The sequence below is a fragment of the Chiloscyllium plagiosum genome, unplaced genomic scaffold (assembly GCF_037043375.1).
Source record: "Chiloscyllium plagiosum isolate Xiang-an unplaced genomic scaffold, Cpla_swu_hap1 HiC_scaffold_24, whole genome shotgun sequence".
NCBI lineage: Eukaryota > Metazoa > Chordata > Chondrichthyes > Orectolobiformes > Hemiscylliidae > Chiloscyllium > Chiloscyllium plagiosum.
The window spans coordinates 14494595-14515254 of record NW_028270162.1 but is presented as its reverse complement, the minus strand read 5'-3'; the positions used below and the strand labels follow the sequence as shown (position 1 = coordinate 14515254).

The 20660-nt window shown below is 40.5% G+C and overlaps 1 protein-coding gene across 2 annotated transcripts in view; it reads left to right on the top strand.

Annotated features, from left to right (window-relative positions):
• The first annotated feature begins 707 nt into the window (after window positions 1-707).
• The window catches only part of asphd2 (aspartate beta-hydroxylase domain containing 2), a 52939-nt gene continuing 32986 nt past the window's right edge, over window positions 708-20660 (top strand). The window contains exons 1-2 of one of the 2 annotated variants that reach the window (XM_043715473.2): window positions 708-788; window positions 13600-14731. In XM_043715473.2, the coding sequence (XP_043571408.1) occupies window positions 13846-14731 (886 nt within the window). In that variant the 5' untranslated portion in view covers window positions 708-788; window positions 13600-13845. Of the gene's footprint in view, window positions 789-8015; window positions 8425-13599; window positions 14732-20660 lie in introns of those variants that run through there. The other variant, XM_087999911.1, reaches the window with a different exon arrangement.

The window sequence follows — 20660 nt, the reverse complement described above, 5'->3', positions numbered from 1 at the left end:
AACCAGTCTGACTCAAAATTGGGATACAAACAGCCTGATACCTCATACCTTTAATGAACCTAAACCTGCAATCCATTCTAAAAGATGAAAGACTTAACAATCCAGGTTTGTTCAATATATCAGTGTATGCTACTGTAATTTTTTTGCCATACTTTCTGTCTTATAATCTTATACTTCACAACCACCACATGAAGGAGCAGCGCTCCGAAAGCTAGTGCTCACAAATAAACCTGTTGGACTACAACCTAGTGTCGTGGAGTTTAACATTGGCACCTCCACATCCTGACATATGAGCGCATTCCTTCAGGTGGCGCTATTGGGGGAGGCCATGCCAGCGGCGGGGAAGTTGTGGGGCCGGGTCAGTCAGGATCCCACGACACTTGTCGATCGGTTTCCCCTCCCTCCCCATCTAAAACACCGTTGTTTTGCGCATGCGTCCGTGGTGGGCACCGCCGGGAATTGTAGTTTTGGCTCGACTGCGCCGTTCGCGTATTTCTGCGCCCGGTTTGGTTTTTTTCTAACATCGCAGCCTTGATGGGATACAAGCTCTTAACGGGCGGTTAAAAAAAGGAAAAGTTAAAGGGACTATTGTTTTGGGGGGCTGAGTAAGCCTGTGGAGTACTTGAGGCGGTTATGTTGGGGATGGGCGAGGGGCGAGAAGGAGCGCGAGCGGCCTTGGCGGGTGGGCGGGGCGGAGGCGCGCTGACGTCACACGCACGGTCTGGCTGGCTGGAGGAAGCTGCAGATTAATGAAGCTGCTCCCTCGCTTTTTTGGCAGCATTTTTCAGGTGGGCACTGATTCTCTGCAACGGTGAGGGGAAGCGGGCATGCACAATGCAATCATCCTCTTTGCTTGGCGTAATGCCGAGGCATTGCTGCAATTGCATTTGTGACCAGGCAGCATTTAAGTTTGTGTTTATATATTTATATACTATACCATATGTCCTCTTGTGCATGTTTTCACTCTATTTATCTCTCTCTCTCTCTCTCTCTCTCTCTCTCTCTTCCCAACCACCAACTCCCCAACCCCCTCCTCCCTCCAAATCCCCTGCCACCACTGCTGTTGGGTTTGTGTCACGTTCTTGCAGGGGTCAAACAGAGACTGCAAGCTCAGGCCTATCACCGCATCGCTCTCCTCACCCTCTAAGCGAAGAGACTTAGGAGGTGGAATGAGCGGGAGATGTGGTTTTATACTTTAAACTTTGTGTGTCACAGGTGGTTTTGTTTTCTTCCTGTCAGTGCTGAGTTTACAGCAGATTAGACTGCAAATGATACTTGATACTGGTGCAGGTGCAATGCACAGGAAATGCTGATGGCAGACGAGCTGTCTGCCTCACGATCTGTGGTGCTGATTCGCAAGGGGACATTTCAGTAAATGGCCAGTTAAAGCTGGAGAAAAAAATGTTAGATTGTGGCAGATTGATTATTTTTAAAATTACTAATACTTTTGCAGCAAGGTTTGGTTCACCGTAGTGGCAATAAGCGTTTTGTTGTACCTCCACGCAGGTTAATAATATTACGGTGATGTTGATCTGCTGTTAATACATTATGAATGGACTCGCACGAGCTCATGTATTTACAAATGTCATATCCTTTGGCTTTCAAATTGATTCTTGAAAATCGGATTCCTTTTTGAAGAGTTTCTGCTCCTGATTTTTATTTAATGATCCATAATGAACTTTGGTTTTGGTTGTAATCTAAATGACTGTCCCTTCTCCACAGCCTCGTTCCAATAATGTATCAATACAGTATGTTGTCTAGGCTGCGAGATAGAGAATGACCTCAAGAGCAAAGTCCCAGAGGGTTTATTGATGTCTGTGGAACCATGCAGAATATAAATAAATGCATTTTGAGCAGTGGGGGAGAAAGTGAAGGGGAAATGGGAAGAAATTGGTAGAAGAAAATTAGATCAGTGTCATATAAGTTTTTTTTTCCAAACTTGCTAATACTATAAAATTGCTGTTTTACTGGAATTTAGATTTTAAACTGTTTGGAGAGAACTGACTATCTTTTCACCATGCATGTAAGAATTTTTAATGATAAATGTTAGAAACGAAAATCGCTTCTCAATAATTGCTCTAGACAAATTCAGGAAAACAAAGTTTTATTAACAAGTCAAGTCTGCAGAGTCGGGCACCCTTAAAGAAAAGGCGCGCTGAGGCTTACAAAGTCTCCATTATTTATAGGACAAGTCCCTCCTCTCCTTGGCTCCGACAAGCCATGAGGTTCACATTCTTAAAAACATCATTATTTTTATCACAAAGTCTGCAACAAAAGGCTCCAGAGTCTCCAAAGTTTGTTGTTTTTCTCACCCTGTAGTCTTATCAGTCAAAAGCTTTAATCTGAAACAGATGTCTCAAGTCGTACTCCCATCCTGGAGTCTTATCAGCCAAGGACTCATCCTTCTCTGCTGTGTGAATGGCTTCATTAATCAAGAGCCTGCTTGCTTTTACTATCGCTCACAAATTGTCAGCATTCTGCACAATTTAAACTACTCTACTTTTGAGTATATAAAATGGTTGTTAGAAAAGAAACAAAGGTTTTGTCTTTTATTATAGATCAGTCTCACAAATTGTCAGCATTCTGCACAATTTAAACTACTCTACTTTTGAGTATATAAAATGGTTGTTAGAAAAGAAACAAAGGTTTTGTCTTTTATTATAGATCAGTCTGTGGTCCGGGCACATCTTAAAGTTTAAACCGAAATTACCTCTCACAATAAATGTTTGGTTTGACACAGCATTTCAATGTAAAATTGACAGCTTTGATTTGAGGTGTGTGAGATTAACTGGTATGATTTAATGAAAAAAAATACCCTGGTATACAATATTTGTTTAGGACTAGGAGGTCCCTTTCAAGTCCACCTGCCATTTAGATTGTCATGGTGCGATAGAAAAGTGGTTCTTTTTCTGCCACTTTAATTGAAGATTGTGGATTCAAGTACAATTCCAAATCTTAAACACAAAATCTAGGCTGGCAGTCCAATGTGGTACCAAAGGACTATGCTGTTGAAAGCTGTATTTCGAGTGAGATGTTAAACTGGGGCTCTGGTTGCCCTCTTTGGTGCACTATTTTGAAGAAGAGTGGGAGAACTGTACCCAGAGATAGCTTGCTCAACATTTATCCCCCAACCAACATTACAAAAACATTATCTGGTTGACATCAGTTTGTTGTTTGCGGCAGCTTGATGTGTGCAAATTAGCTGCTGTGTTTCCCACATTACAGCAGCGAGTCCACTTCAAGAGCACTCCATTCACTAGCTGAACATTGCTTTGGGATGTCCTAGGGTCATGAAAGGTACTATGTAATTACCCTATGTAATTTATTTTCTCTCCCTCATGAAGCCATTGTCATAGTTGCCAATCATTCTTGATATATGTACAAGGTTTCATTGAGGATATCACCAAGTTTTGTTTCATTACAAAAGCTTCAACTAGTCTTGCCTTTGACTGCTCCCACACACCAATGTATTTTCAATTGGCATTGTTGGATCCTGATTTTCTTTTCCCCTTTTAAATCTAGGGCTGCTCTGCTAGTTGTAGCTTAACCATATCCCAGTATAGATCAGCTGTGATTGCATCCACTGAGGAGTGAACCTGGTATGTTCCTGATATGTATGGTCCATATGTGATCATCAAAGCTAAAAGAGGCACAAAGGAGGAATGAGTTATAAGCAATCACAGTAAATGCATTTATTTAAGCTAGAAAGTAATAGACACTACCAAGTTTGAGATTTGAGAAACTATGCATTGTAGCAGCATGCACTAAGGGCATAGCTTTTAGATCATCAAGGCGGCACAGTGGCTCAGTGGTTAGCACAGTTGCCTCACAACACCAGAGACCCAGGTTCAATTCTAGCCTTGGGCGATCATCTGAATGGAGTTTGTATATTCTCCCCATGTCTGCGTGGGTTTCCTCCAGGTGCTCCGGTTTCCTCCCATGATCCAAAGATGTGCTGGCTAGGTGAATTGACCATGCTAAAGTTGTCCATAGTGTTCAGGGATGTGTAGATTAGTCAGTGGAAATGTAGGGTAATAGGGTAGGGCAATGAGCCTGGGTGGGTTACTGTTTGAAGGGTTGGTGTGGACTTGTTGGGCCAAATGGCCTGTTTCCACATTGAAGGGATTCTATGATCAAATAGTTTCAGACAAATGCATCTTCAGCGCTTAACAGAATACTATTGCGGAGGTTTTTTAAATCAAAAACAGAAAGTTCTGGAGAAACTCAAAGCAGAGTTGAAATTTCAAGTCAAGTAACCAAACTTCAGAACTGTCAGTCTGAATTTTCCTCTTTCCTTAATTTTTCACGTTTGCTCTGTTATATTTTGGAGACAGTGCTGTACCTTTGCCTCCCTTCATTTAACTAAATTATAATCCATGACTCAATAGCATCTCCCATCAGATGCGCATGGGTTCAAATCCTACTCCAGTAACTTGAGTGCAAAATCCAAAGCCTTTTTAAAATACTTCAATCCAGTGCTTAGGGAGTGCTGCTAAACCAAGACTTAGTCTATCCTAGTGGGTGTCAAAGATCCCATGATGCTGATTTGAGGAGGAGCAAGCAATTTCTGTTCTGGTCAATATCTATCCCTCAGCCATTGCTCTTTTTATACATTGTTCAAAGAGGCTGACCTGTCAGGTATCAGAACAAGTTGTGAAGAGATTCAGGATGGCCTGTGGTCCTGAGAGGCATGATATAAATGCTAGCCTCTCTATTTCACAATTGAAATCTTTCCATGCAGAGCATTGTGTGTGCAAGCTTTCAAAACATTGCTGTATTAATGATCCTTTCTTAAAACATACACTTTCTGTAAATCTCCTGACCTTTACAGCAGCAATCCTGACGCAGAATAATGAATTCGAGGCTAAAGTAAATAGCACATCTGTAGTGGATTATGTAATCCTGTTTCGTGAATCTGCAGTTAAGTCTATTCTGTTTAAAATCTAATTTGAAAATCTCCAGTACAAAAAAGTAGCACTTCTGCAAATACTACCAAATATATAAATATTTGAATATCAGCAAGGTTGCTCATAATTGGAGATGTTATCAAAATATTGTTGTATTCTCCGCATGAAGTGTTCCCTTCAACCCCTGATGCTCAATGGCCTTCATTCTATCCTTCCTTTTCTCATCCGAGCAGTTATTGACCAGTCAGCATTCTATATCTTGCAGAGTTTAAAGCTGAAGAGTCTTTTGTTTCTTTGACCTTCACAGAATGTGCACTGCTCACATAGCTACAGGGTGCTGCATGACAAATCCAAATAGCACAACCTCCACATCCAGTCATCGTGTGACAACTTAATTTATGCTTTTTTTTCACACAAGCAGACAGTGTTATGGTCTTCTAAATGTTGTCTAATTGTTAAATAGTGTGTTGCAAAAGCTTTTATTGTACTTGAGATTTATTAATAATTGTCAAAACATCATCTTTTGAGGATGTAAGAGAGATTAGTACTTCACTAATTTTGTTTAGAAGCCCTGTGTTAAATCAGTCTTTGGCATCAAGTTTCCAAATTAGCCTTTTCTGGCATCCTTTAATTAATAGGTTCGCATCAGGTCAGCTCCACTCCCAATCTTTGTGCTTGTATTTTATCAGAATCTGAAAAAGCTGGAACTTTTAGTTGGTCAGTCGATGTCTGGAAAGAAAAGATGAATTAATACCTCAAGTGACAGAAGCAGGTGAATTTCAGACATTTTTTTTTTGATGCTAAATGAAGGGGAGGGAATGTAATGTATACAACCTAGACACTAAAATACCGAAGAGTTTTGTATATTCTTTAAAAGTAATTCTTGTATTTGAAGCTGGATTTCTCAAAGGTGGTAAATTGACACTGGTTCAGCGGTATTAATTAAACTTTATTACATTGCAAGGTTTGTGAAGGTTTGTAGCTCAGGTTGAGGCTTAGGGTGTAGGTTTGCTCGCTGAGCTGTAGGTTTGATATGCAGACGTTTCATTACCTGGCTAGGTAACATCATCAGTGGCGATCTCCAAGTGAAGCGAAGCTGTTGTCTCCTGCTTTCTATTTATATCTTTCTCCTGGATGGGGTTCCTGGGGTTTGTGGTGATGTCATTTCCTGTTTGTTTTTTGAGGGGTTGATAGATGGCATCTAGATCTATGTGTTTGTTTATGGCATTGTGGTTGGAGTGCCAGGCCTCTAGGAATTCTCTGGCATGTCTTTGCTTAGCCTGTCCCAGGATAGATGTGTTGTCCCAGTCGAAATGGTGGTTTTTTTCATCCGTGTGTAGGGCTAAGAGGGAGAGAGGGTCATGTCTTTTTGTGGCTAGCTGGTGTTCGTGTATCCTGGAGACTAACTTTCTTCCTGTTTGTCCTACGTAGTGTTTGTGACAGTCCTTGCATGGAATTTTGTAGATGACGTTAGTTTTGTTGGGTCTTTTAAGTTTGTTAGTTTTTGTTTGAGAGTGTTGGTGGGTTTGTGTGCTACTAGAATTCCGAGGAGTCTTAGTAGTTTGGCTGTCATTTCTGAAACTTCTTTGATGTATGGTAGGGTGGTTAGGGTTTCTGGCTGTGTTTGGTCTGCTTGTCGTGGTTTGTTCTTGAGGAATCTGCGCACTGTATTTTTTTTGAGTATCCGTTCTTCTCGAATACGTTGTATAGGTGGTTCTCCTCTGTTTTCCGAAGTTCGTCTGTGCTACAGTGTGTGGTGGCTCATTGGAATAGTGTTCTGATACAGCTTTGTTTGTGTGTGTTGGGATGGTTGCTGGTGTAGTTAAGTATTTGGTCAGTGTTTGTCAGTTTTCTGTATACACAGGTTTGTAGTTCTCCGTTGTCCTTTCTTCCGACTGTGATGTCCAGGAATGCGAGTTTGTTGTCGGTTTCTTCCTCCTTGGTGAACTTTATGCCTGTGAGGGTGTTGTCGATGATGTTAAATGTCTCTTCTATCGTGTTTCATTTTGTGATGACAAAGGTGTCTTCGACCCAGAAGAGACATTTAACATCATCAACAACACCCTCACAGGCATAAAGTTCACTAAGGAGGAAGAAACCGACAACAAACTCGCATTCCTGGATGTCACAGTCGACAGTCTGCATATGTCACAGTCTGCATATACAGATAACCGACAAACACTGACCAAATACTTAACTACACCAGCAACCATCCCAACACACACAAACAAAGCTGTATCAGAACACTATCCCAACAAGCCACCACACACTGTAGCACAAACGAACTTCGGAAAACAGAGGAGAACCACCTATACAACGTATTCGAGAAGAATGGATACTCAAAAAAATACAGTGCGCAGATTCCTCAAGAATAAACCACGACAAGCAGACCAAACACAGCCAGAAACCCTAGCCACCTTACCATACATCAAAGAAGTTTCAGAAATGACAGCCAGACTACTAAGACCCCTCGGAATCCTAGTAGCACACAAACCCACCAACACTCTCAAACAAAAACTAACAAACCTACAACCCATGGACAAAACCAACGTCAACTACAAAATTCCATGCAAGAACTGCCACAAACACTACGTAGGACAAACAGGAAGAAAGTTAGCCACCAGGATACATGAACACCAGCTGGCCACAAAAAGACATGACCCTCCCTCGTAGTCCTACACACGGATGAAAAAAATCACCATTTCAACTGGGACAACACATCTATCCTGGGACAGGCTAAGCAAAGACATACCAGAGAATTCCTAGAGGCCTGGCACTCCAACCACAACGCCATAAACAAACTCCTAGATCTAGACGCCATCTATCAACCCCTCAAAAAACGAACAGGAAATGACATCACCACAAACCCCAGGAACTTATCCAGGAGAAAGATATAAATAGAAAGTAGGAGACAACCGCTTCGCTTCACTTGGAGGTCGCCACTGATAATGTAAGAAATCATCATTCTTAAGCATATCTGAGAATCTTGGTTCAAGCTTTTTGTTCAGATTAAATTTCAAAACACTGCCCTGGTTTCTGGTGGTGTTCCCATCATCTTCTGTTGAAGAGTCACCTAACTCGAAACATTAACTCTGTTTTCTCCCACAGTTACTACCAGACCTGAGTTTCAGCAGCAATTTGATTCAGACCTCCACAGCCACAGTTCTTTGTTTATTTCCATTTGGTAATATGCATATTGGCTTCAGCAGAAACCTGAAGGCTATTTTTTTTTGAGAGAAAGCTGTATTTTAAAACTGATGCAATTTTGGGTGCCATTTGTGCTGGAATCATCCCGCTGCATTTATGTCTAGACCATTATTGAACTTCACAACAGCAAAGGCCTCAGCACCGAGCCCAGTGAAGCCCATTGAAGTTACTGAAACATGCCTTTACCATCATCTTCTACTTACCTCTAAGCCAACTTTGGATCCAGTGTGCCACTTTGCCTTGGGTCTTGTGAGCTGTTTCTTATATGACCGGTCTGCCACATGGGACTTCTTCAAAAGCTTTGCTGAAGGTGATTAAGACCATATCAATTGTGTTACCCTCATCAGTACTGCTGGTTACAACCTCAAAAAACATTATCAAATTTGTCAAACACAACATTCTCCTTGCTCATGCTTCCTCTCCCTGATTAATCTGTATCTTATGAGATGCAGATATATTCTGCCCTCCAAATTCTTATTAATAAATTCCCCAGTACCTATGTTAGACTGGCATGTAATTTTCTTGTCTATCCCTTCCTCCCTTTTTTTTAACAATGAGATAACATTAACAATCCTCCAATTCTTTAGCTCCTCGCCTTACAGAGTCACAGACTCAGAATTGTACAGCACTTAGGTCTAACTTGTCTATGTTTACCAAATCAATCTAGTCCTATTTGCCAGCATTTGGCTCATATCCCTCTAAACCCTTCCTATTTATGTACCCATCCAGGTGCCTTTTAAATGTTGTAAGTATATCAGTCTCCACCATGACCTCTGGCAGTTTATTCCATGCACCCACCACCCTTTGTGTGAAAAAGCTGCCCCTTGGGTGCATTTCATTATCTTTCCCTGCTCTTCTTAAACCTATATCCTTTAGTTTTGGACTCCCCTACCCCAGAAAATAAACCTTGGCTATTCATCCTGTCCATGCCCCTCACGATTTTATAAACCTCTATAAGATCACCCCTCAGCCTCCACTCCAGGGAAAATAACCTTGGCCTATCCAGCCTCTCCCTATAACTCAAACCCTCCACTATCACCCTCTATCATCTACCTTCAAGCCAATTTTGTATCCAAATGGCTAGCTCTCCCCTGGTTTCCATATGATATAATGTTGCTAACCAGTCTACAATGCAGAACCTTGTTAAATTCCTTGCTGAAATCCATGTAGACACCATCCACTGCTCTGCCTTCATCAAACTGTCACTTCTTCAAAAAAACTCAATCAAGTTAATGAAATATGATTTTCAATGCACAAAACCATGTTGACAATCTATAATCAGTCCTTGCCTTTCCAAATACATGTAGATGTTTGTCCCTCAAAATCCTTTCCAATAATTTACCCACCACCTGTGACCAGAAAGGCTTTAAACATTACTGCCAAGGCCCTTCACATCTCCTCGCTAGCCTCCCTTAACAGCCTGGGATATGTCAGATCTATGTCTGTAGAATTACCCACTTTTAAAGCTGCTAAATGCACTAGTACTTTCCCTGACTCTGTTAAAATTTCTTAGAAATTAAATAATCAGTGTAACTGTATAGCACTAGCTCATGCATTTGCTCATTAAATCATATTTTCCTGTAGAACTGTAGTATTTGCATTGGTACAAAACCAAATCGGTTGCTCAACTTGGTGCAAAGTCTATTCACGAAGGTCTCTGGTTTGATTAGCAGCCTTTGCTGAGTTCACTTGTTTCAGCTGGGAAGAGGAGTGGATAAGGGATAATGTTAATCAGCAGTTACCCTCAGTATTTCTGGACTGCAGTGGGCAAATTAGCCAGCATTCCCTCACTGATTGTTTCCATTCTCCCCTGCTGGAAGCGTACCTGTGCTTGACTCTAACAAAAATAATTGCATTAAAGGTGCTGTAATAAGTAATTGCAATATGCAGGAAACTTCACGAGCTAAAAAAAATCAAGGCAGATAAGAGATGTTTACACTGGTGATCAACACTTGAACAGCAGGGTAATTTTGAAGGAGCATCCTAAAGATGATTTAGGGATGGAATTCCAGAGCTTGAAGCCAATGCATTTCAAAGAATAGCTGACAAAAATAGAGTAAAGAAAGTCACGCTGTTCCAATTTTCACTTAGACCAGCATATAAGGAGTTAAATGGTCATTTAACAGTAAACTTTTCAAACTTTTTTTGTCAAAGTTGCAGCTGATAGTTGGAAGAAACCCATTTTGCATATGTAACTACTCAATAATGCTAACTGATTATGGCTGTGCAGAGGGACCTGAGTGTCCTTGTGCATGAATCACAAAACATTAGTTTGCAGGTTCAGCAGGTATCTAAGTCAAATGAAATATTGTCTTTCATTGGAGTTTAAAAGCAGGGATGTTATTCTGTAGTTGTATGTGGTGTGGCCACACGTGGAGCACTGTACAATTTTGGTTGTCTTATTTGAGAAAGGATGCACTGACACTGGACGGGGTGCAGAGGAGGTTCATTAGGTTGATTCCGGAATTGAGGGGGTTGGCTTATGAGGAGAGATTGAGTAGACGTGAGATTCTATTCATTGGAATTTATAGGAATGAGGAGGGATTTTCTGTAACATACAAAATTATGAATGGACGAGATAAGATAGAAGTAGGGAGGTTGTTCTGTTGGTGAATGAAGCTAGAATTAAGGGGCAAATAAGGGGGAGCAGGTTTGGGACTGAGATGAGGTGGAACTTCTTCACCTAAAGGGTTGAGAGTCTGTGGAATTCCCTGCGCAGTGAAGCAGTTGAGGCTACCTCATTGAATGTTGTTAAGGCAAAGATAGATTTATGAACAGGAAAGGAATTACGGGTTATAGTGAGTTGGCGGGTAGGTGGAGCTGAGTCCATAATAAGATCAGCTATGAATGGCAGAGCAGGCCTGAGGAGTCACATGGCCTACTCCAGCTCCTATTTTTAGGTTCTTGCCTATCATTGGTCAATGCCTTGGCTGTTCACCTGTTGAATATTCCAACATTTTCTGTTTTTGAATCAGTGCACCTAATAGTTAATACATTCTCCATCAGAAAGGAGAAAATTGTCAGCAAAGTAACTTCAGACAAACTGATCTTTTGGCTTTTATTTGATTTGGGAAAGCCATTAAAGTATATGGAAGTATTTATCGAAATACAGCCTTCCATAACATAATTCGTGTTTTAGGATAAGTATGTTATTGGAATTAGTTTACTTTTTCAAATCTGGTTCAAGGAGAAGGAAAATACATGTTTATGCTGGCCATGGTAATTTGGGCAATTTAACTGTGAGACAGTGCATCCTGTTGTGAACAACAAGAATTGTGAGCAAAGTTGTAGCTCAGAATAGAAGAGTCAGTAACAACGTGAATGGATAATTGGCTGTATGACAGGAAACAATAAAGGTTAATGGATGTTTTTCAGACTAGGGAGGTTAACAGTGGAGTTCAGCACTGGTCAGTGTTAGGATCCTTGCTTTTCTTGATGTATATTAATGATCTAGACCTTGGTGTGCACAGTACAATTTCAAAATTTGCGAATGAAGTAAAACTTGGAAGCATTGTAAACAATGAGGGTGATAGCATAGAACTTTCTAAGGGCATACTCAAGTTGTTGGAGCGGGCAAATAGGTGATAGATGAATTTCAATGCAGAGAAATTGTGATGTTACTTTATTTGGTTGGAAGACCATAGGCAAAACAAAGGGTACAGTCTAAAGAGGGTGCAGGAGCAGGGAGATCTGGGAGTATAAATGCATAGATCATTAAAGGTGGCCTCGTAATTGTGAAAGCAGTTAAAGCATTCAGCATTGTAGCCTTTAATATTAAAGGCATAGAGAGCAAGAGCAAAGATTTTGCTTAATTTATTTTAAAAAATGCTAGTTCACCCTCAAATAAAGTACTACCTCCTGTACCAGGCACCACACTTTTGGGAAGGTTAAAAGTCATTGGACCAATTGCAGAAGTTTATGAGAATGGTTTGACGAATGAGGAACTTCAGTTATGAAGGTTGAGAAGCTGGGGCTGTTCTCCTTGAAGAGGTGGCTGAGGGAAAATCTGGAGATGTAAATAGGGAGAAAATGTTCCCACTCTTGAAAGGATCTAGAATAAGAGGGCACAGATTGAACAATAAAAAGAAAAGTAATAAGAGGACAAATATTTTCATGTGGTGAGTGGTTAAGATCTGGAATGTACTGCCTGTGTATTCAAAAAGGGAACTAGATGGTTACTTGAAAAGGAACAACATGCAGATTTTAGGAGAAAAAGTAGGAAACTGACACTTGGCAATGCTTATTTGGTAAGCTGGCACAGGCCTGGTGGAGACGGTTTGGAGAGCCAGGTGTGATAGGAATTGGCAGCCACAGAACATTAAAAGAGCGCCATTATGTTGGTGCATTTCTATATCATTGACACAATGAAGTGACCTTGTTTTAATGGAAATGTTTGTAAGATTGCACCTATAGTGCAGTAAACCAGTAGCTTTCCACAAATTCTAACTTGCATGGAACAATATTATATACATTTCCAAATTTAACTGGACATAGTGGAATGTGCAAGGGCATCTTCTTCCAATTTCTTCAGTTCCCTTTGGGGTGTGCTAACTTTACAGTACTACATAAAATCTTTAGCACAGAAAGTGACCGTGTCGGTATTGGCACTTCAGAAATGCCACCAGCCTGGCTATTTATTGCTCACCACCTTTCCCATTGCTCTTTCCTCTCTTTACACTCATATTTATCATGCCTCCCCTTGAATGAATGTTGTCTGGTTCATTTACTCCATATGGTGGTTTTTTGTGTATTCTTAACATTCTCTACAAAGAACTTCCTCCTAAAGTTAATTGATCTCTTAAGAGCCTACTTGGACTTGTGCCCTCTAGTTCTTGCTCACCCACATTTTGAACCAATTTCTTTGAGCCATTCAAATAAGGGTCTTAATTATAAAAACTCTATTTGTCTTCTCTCTCTTTTAAATCTTTCCTGACAGATATGTCACTGGTTTTATATTTTTTATTTCAACATGGGTGGGTGGGTTTTAAAATACAGAAATACAGGCTTATTTCCGAAAAGAAACTATTTAAAATTTAATCTAGTGCTTAACGTTAATGATTCACCCAACTCATCCTTTAGCTAATAGTCTTTCAGATTGTCCTCTTGTGTATAATGGGAACATTTATGTTGACTTAAATTTAGCTGGATTCTAAGAGCACAAAATGTATCTGATAATTGTTGACCTGCCTATCACTTTAGCCAACCCTGCATCCTTGTCCAATGCTGTATCTTCAAAGTTTTACACTATTAAATTGTTATAAGCTGATTTTTATTTTTCTGTAATTTTGTATAATTTATTCTCAGTTGCGCAGCGTTCCATTTTTAATAAAAATTCTTGCCTTTATGAAAAGTGCACGATCAGAAGGTTGACTTAAAACAAAACCATGTTTAAATGTCAAAAAAAATCTGTAATATTCTCTATCTAATTTAATATGGAACTAATTGTCTGTATGTATATGTTTGTTTCTATGCTCTTTATTTGTAGGAACCTGGGGCTTTTAGCAATGCTGATTTACAACCAGATGCTCTATAAAACAGTAATCTAAATCGAGGCTTGCTGTTTCTCTTCTATGCAGCAGGAAGATTGTGGTAATGTGTATGTTCTGTGAGATGTGCAGACAGACTAAATGTTTCCTGGCTGCTGACACAGTGCTCGGGAGCCAAGATGCCATCCTTGCCTGTCAATTAGACCACGACTGCTCTTTTCCATTAAATAAATTACTAACCCTGCATGGTGTGGGTGCCTTTGCAAAAGTCGAGAACTGACAGTATTGCCTTGTTACAACAAACTAACCGGAATCTTGTGAACATGTTCATAGAGTGGTTCACAGACTGGGATCTGACACTGGACCAAATGAAAAACTTAGTTCTAGTGAGCTTGCAGGCACTGAGAGACTGTGATGTAACTGCAGTGACCACCTTTGCTTGCGCCCTGGCACTTTTTGTGTGGCATTGTTACCATGTAGGCAGTGAGCAGCCTCGCAACTATGCACCAGTGAATGCCATGATGCAGAGCGCCGATGTAAATGGTTTGCAAAATGGTTACATGTACTGCCAGTCTGCCGATTGCGTAAGGTGCACTCATAATGAGGGACGCAGTCAGAAGCTTTATCACAATTTGCAGGAATATGCGAAGCACTATTCATGGTCAGGAATGGGACGGATCCATAAAGGAATCCGGGAACAAAGCCGGTATTTGAACAACAGGTCATCCATTCAAAAACCAGAAGTTTTCTTCCTACCTGATTTGCCAACGACCCCTTATTTTTCACGTGATGCTCAGAAGCACGATGTGGAGCTACTGGAACGAAACTACCAAGCTATCCTGGCTGAGTTTGAACTGATCTTCAAGGCATTCTCAAACTGCAGCCTTCCACAGGGCTGGAAGGTTAACAGCACACCCAGAGGCGAATGGTTCACCTTCTATCTGGTTAACCAGGGCATATGCATTTCCAATAATTGCAGAAGGTGCCCTCGGACGTACCGGTTGCTTGGCAGTCTTCGCACTTTCATCAGTAACAATGTCTTTGGGAATGCCTGTTTCTCCGTAATGAGCCCAGAAACACTCATTACTGAACACTATGGTCCCACAAATGTTCGGATCCGCTGCCATTTAGGTTCGTGAGTATTTAACTTTTTGATGATTATCATAATCTGTGTTCAGTTTGTGGTGTGAAGGTACTGTTTGGTGTTTATTATAATATCTTTAAATGTTGCATTTTTTGCAGTTAGGCAGCCACTCAAGAATTTTGTATGTGATTTCGCAATGATCCAGCTTTAGACTTGGATAAAACATTGCATAGTCAGCCTTTGTTTGCGTAATTTGTTGCAAGTTCCTATACATTATATTAGATTGCACCATGACTGACTGTTTTCCCTAATTTTTATCAGAACAATTGTTTGTATTCACTTGGGTGAGAAAATATAGGTTTTGACCACTTCAGGAGTCAAGTCATCTCAAAATCTAGTCCTCTCAAGCCCAACGTTAATTACACATCCAAGTTAACACATGAGAATTGCCTAACATCCCCTTGAAGCTATTTATCTTCTATCTGACTACTAGTTCCTAATCTTATGTACTTGCCTAGTAACCATTCCTCTTTTTACCTATTTTCTTCAAAAAGCCCCCTCACTTGTTCTTAAATATTGCTGCTTCGTACTGTACTCTGCGGCTTCATATGCTTTATTCTTTTTAACACAAGCATTTTACCAATGCTGTCTCTTACAATTTTTGTATTTGTGACAGTCAATCACTGGTAGACTGACCCAACCTGCTCTTTGCCAGAATGAGGAAGAGGGAGACAAAGGGGCTCAGAAACAAGCAGTTGGATGTGATTTTGATTATTTGCTCACATGGCAGACAAAAACTAAAGCTGACTGAATGGGATGGAATGGCTGGTTTCTGTGTTGTAATGTCGGTCTTTCTGTGTAAATACCTGCAGGAAAAGCATTCTCTTCTGCTTCAGCATGCTATTTTCCATTTTTTAAATCATGCTCCCTGCCTAAGTGACATTATCAGTTAGTGTCAATCATGTAACAAACTTTTACTGATATTTTTGCTGACTTTTTGTTTTGCGAGAACCATACAATAGTATTTTCACTTAGTGACTACCATAGGAGAGGCAATGGCTTAGTGGTATGTCACTGGACTGTTAATCCAGAGACCCAGGGAATTGTCTTGGGACCAAAGTTTGCAGGATGGTGAAATTTGAATTCAATAAAAATCTGGAATTAAGAGTCTAATGATGACCACGAATCCATTGTTGGTTTCTGGAAAAACCCATCCGGTTCACTAACGCTGTTTAGGACATATTTAGTTGGTCTGGCCTACTTGTGGTTCCAGATCTACAGAATGTGGTTGACTCCTAACTGCTCTCTGTGATGGGCAATAAGTGCTGGCTTAGCGAAAGGTACCTCATCCCACAAATGATTATATAAAAAATAGAAAACAATTTCTCAGAAATTTGAGACAAATTTGAGTAAAATCTAGGTTATAATGAAAAAGTACGAATTTTGCGGTGCTTTGACATCCTGTATTTTTATGAACTCCTATGCGCAGAGACATTTTTTAATGGTGCTCCTGTGGCACTTTATTGTTAAAGGCGCTATATAAAAACAAATTGTTCTTCATTGAAAAGATTGTGACAATTTTGCATAAGTTATTCCAGTGAAACAAATGACCAGTTACTTTTTAATTTGATGGCATTAGTTGAGTTGGGCTGTTGGCTAGCAGAATTCCTTTTACTCTCTTGTGTTGGCCATGGCTCATTTGGTACCCTGTGCTCCTCTGCATCAAAATGTCATGGGTCCAAGACAGTTTGAAGATCTAGGCTATCCATTCCAACATTACTGAGGGACCACTGTGTTGCCCAAGATGGCATTTTGTGTTGAGATATTTAAACTTGCATGCAGCTCTTCAATAATGCAATGGTTGTGTTCTTGTGCAACCCAGTGTTATAGAAAAATTGAGCTTTAGAGACAGCTCTTAATCGCACGACAGCCAACACATGTTTCAAAAGTTTTTGCTTTAGAAAACAATGTCCCCAATTCATCAATTACATTATAGTGAATTTGTGTTTACGAAATGCGTGTTGTAGCAGAACAACCTGTATCAGCTTTCTCATACCTAGATAATTGATCCCATGGCACTCTTCTAAAGAAGAATTGGGAATTTTCCCCAGTTTCCTCGATAATATTTATCCTTCAGTCAACAAAGTATTGATTGTCACTGCACTAGTCATCCAAAAGCCCTACTTAGTGATATAGGAATCTGAGTTCTAATCCCATCAAGGCAGCTGGTGGGTTTTAAATTCATTTAATAGATCTGGAATATAAAGCTTATCTGGGTAATGGTGACAATGATAAGAATCACCAAGTTTGTAAAAACATATCTGGTGCAATCATGATTTTCTCTGGCCTTTATGTGATCCCAGATCCATAAAGATGTGCTTGATTTTTAACATCACTCAGTTCAGGGGAAATCAGCAATGGTCAACAAATGTTGGCCTTGCCTACATCCTATGAAATCAGCAATATATTGAAACAATTTTCTAGACACCTGTTGCATTCGCGATAATGGGAGCTTACTGTGCATAAATCAGCTGCCGCGTTTCAACTATGACTAAACGTCAAAAGTGAAAGTGCTTTGGGAACATCCTGTGGTTGAGAAAAGTGTTGTCTTGATTCAGGTCTGTCTTTCTTTGATAAGTGATGGAGTACTGGAATATATCTTAATTAAGGCCTTGTGAAGCATCCTGCGTCCATATACTAGGTGTTTACAGAAATACTTTGTAAACCTATGTTCATCCTTCCTTTCAATGTCTATCAGGACTATCCATCTGACACCATACTTGAGTAAATGAGTATGATGTAATTGTCATTATATTGAGAGATACTCTAGAAGTGTTTGCCAGTGAGTGTCAGTGGATATATTCAACAGAAAATCATAGCTGAGGGTGATTGTACTTAGTGACATATTCAATGTCCCCATGAAACCATGAGAACAGATTTATTGTAGCAACATTAGATCCAGATTAATGTTGTGATACTTTAGTATGTATTCTGTAAAGGTTTGAACACTACCTAATGACTTGCAGTATACTACAGAATACATTTATCCTGTTGTAGAAAACAGAGCAGAAAAGCTTTTGTATTTGATTGGAAATGGGAGGTGATAGCCTTGTGGTATTGATAGTGGGCTAATAATACAGAGATCAATTTAATGTTCTGGACACCCAGATTAAAATCTCACCATGGCACACACCATGATTTCAATATCTGGAACTGAAAGTCAAGTAATGACCATCAAACCATTTTAAGCTATCATAAAAACCCATCCAGTTCACAATGTCCTTTCGTGAAGCAAATTACTGTCTGTACTTCGTCTGATTTGCATGTGACTCCAGACCCACAGCAATATGGCTGACTCTGAATGTCCCTCTATATGGCTTATGAAGCTATTTCAGTCATATCAACTGCGAGAATGAAACCATCTGATATTGACTGAGGCAGTAGAAGTGACAACTGTAAACACAACCCTGAGACCTCCAGACGAGTCAAGCAATAGCCTGGCATATTCATATTCACGGAATTATACCTCTGTCATTACGTCAGAAATTGGAATGTCTGCTAATTATTCAGCACCATTCATGAGTCCTCCGATACTGAAGTAACCCAGGTCCAGGTGCAGCAAATCCTGGACAATATGGCACTTATGTTTCTTGCCATTTGTCAGCCCAAATCTGGACAATGTCAGGCAATATCTGCCTCCAGCAAGAGATAATCTAACGATCTTCCCATAGCATTCAGTGACATAGCAAGAGATTCAATGATCGCAATCAACATCTTATCATAATACAATTGAAATTTCTGCTTGCAGTCACTGTCAAGCTTCATGCACAAGAATGGTCACCTGGGTGAAGCACTAAAAGCCAGTTTCTGTCACAAGTAATCACTTGACATGGAGGGAAACATATATTCTCTTTTGAAAAGAAAGTAACTTTTTTTAAGTGTTGAGGTAAAGGGAAGCAATGTACCCATGAGGCATGTGTGCACTGCCGTCAATCCTGGTGAAAATACTATTTGCATGACGATCTTGCAGCATGGTCTCAATTCCAATTTCCTATGAGGAGAGCTGCCATCCTTTGGAGGGAAGGCATTTTTCAGGGTCAGCAGCTCATCTAACTTATAAGGGAACTGGAGCTGAGACTCCTCTCTTGTTGAGAGGCTGTGGAAGACTAGTGCACTTAACCTTCCCTCTCAGAACAAAGTCAGTTCCTGTGTGTATGTGTCCCCTCTGTCTCCAACACCCCACTCCCCCACAAACCATGATTTGTATGTCTTTTTCTCTCTCCTCATGCTATTTTGGTCTCATTCAGCTCTCTTTCTCTGCTACACTTTTTAATCCAAGATGGAGGACGGGAGAAATTTTTGGCTGTAACAGGCTGTTCCTTTTTTTTTGAGGTATTTTAGGTGTTGGAAGTGATTTCCTCAAATTCCAGGAGCAGCAATTAGTGTTTTATGTGCTGTTGCATTGTTTTGGAATTTTAGAGGGAAAAAAAAAGTCAAAACAAAGGCACTTTTAAAAGGCAGAGGAACAGACAAAGGCAGCACATATCTGTGTGAGAGAGAGAGAGAGAACGAGGCACACAAAGAAACCCACACCGCTAACTGACATGGCAGTGAACTGCGCAGTTACTGTCTTTGCTGTTGAATTCATGTATTGCTGGACATCGGAGTGCGTCTGGGGAAATTAACAAACAGTGAAATTCACAACTTATCTTGGAGGAACCTGTTTGGGGGAAGCTCACAGCACAAAAACAGAAAAATGAATAGTTTTATGTATGGCCCTGGGACCTTGCTGTAAGTCTGCAGTAATGAGTCGAGAGTGTTCTTTCTTTCTTAGGTGTTTTTATTGAGATATGTCTCTTGATTAAACCGAAAAATATAAGCCATAAGTATTAAATTAGCCTGGGACAGTGTATTGGAGAGGAATAGGATGGTGCTATTTTCTGGGTCTGCAGACTGGAAGAAGCAAAAATGCCCTTAGTATGCTCATCTTGTTGGATGTTACTTGTTGGAGTTTACATGTTACTGAGGATGGTATCTGCAATAAATGCCATTGGTTGTGAATCCTAACAGATAAAATGGATCGGTTGGAGCAACAGTAAGAGGCAATGAGGAATTTACAAGAGCAAGGGGGTGTGATGGATGGCAGTTATAGGAAGGGAGAAAAGTCACAGATACAGTCACATAGATGAGTTAACTCCAGGAGAGGTAAGAGAGGTAGGCAGTTAGTGCAGAAGTCTTCTGTCGTTATCCCCATTTCAAACTAGTATGGTGTTTTGTAAAATGTAGAGGGTGATGGATTCTCAGGGAAATGTAGCACGAACAGCCAAGTTTTCTGGTATTGAGACTGGATCTAATGCAATGAGGGGTATGTTGGGTTCCAAGAGATCGATTGTGTTAGGGGACTCTCTATCCGAGGCACAGATGGATTTTCTGTGGCCAGCAGCAAAAAATTAGATTGGTGTGTCGCCTCCCCGGTACCAGGATCAAGGATGTCTCAGAGAGGGTGCAGAATGTTCTCAAGGGGGAGAGGGGGCCCAGCAGGAGGTCATTGTTCATATTGGAACTAACGACATAGGAAGGGAAAAGCTTGAGATTCTGAAAGGGAGAATATAGAGAGGCAGGAATTTAAAAAGGAGGTCCTGGAGTGATAATATCTGGATTACTCCCAGTGCTACGAGCTGGTGAGTGTAGGAATAGGAGAATAGAGCAGATGAATGCGTGACTGAGGAGCTGGTGTATAGGAGAAGGATTCACATTTTTGGATCATTGGAATCTCATCTGGGGTAGAAGTGACCTGTACAAGAAGGACGGATTGCACCTGAATTGGAAGATTACTAATATATTGGAGGAGATTTGCTAGCGCTACTTGGGAGGATTTAAATTAGTAAGGTGGTGGGGTGGGGGTTGGTGGGGGAGGGGAGGGGAAGGGAACTCAGGGAAATAGTGAGGAAAGAGATCAATCTGAAACTGGTATAG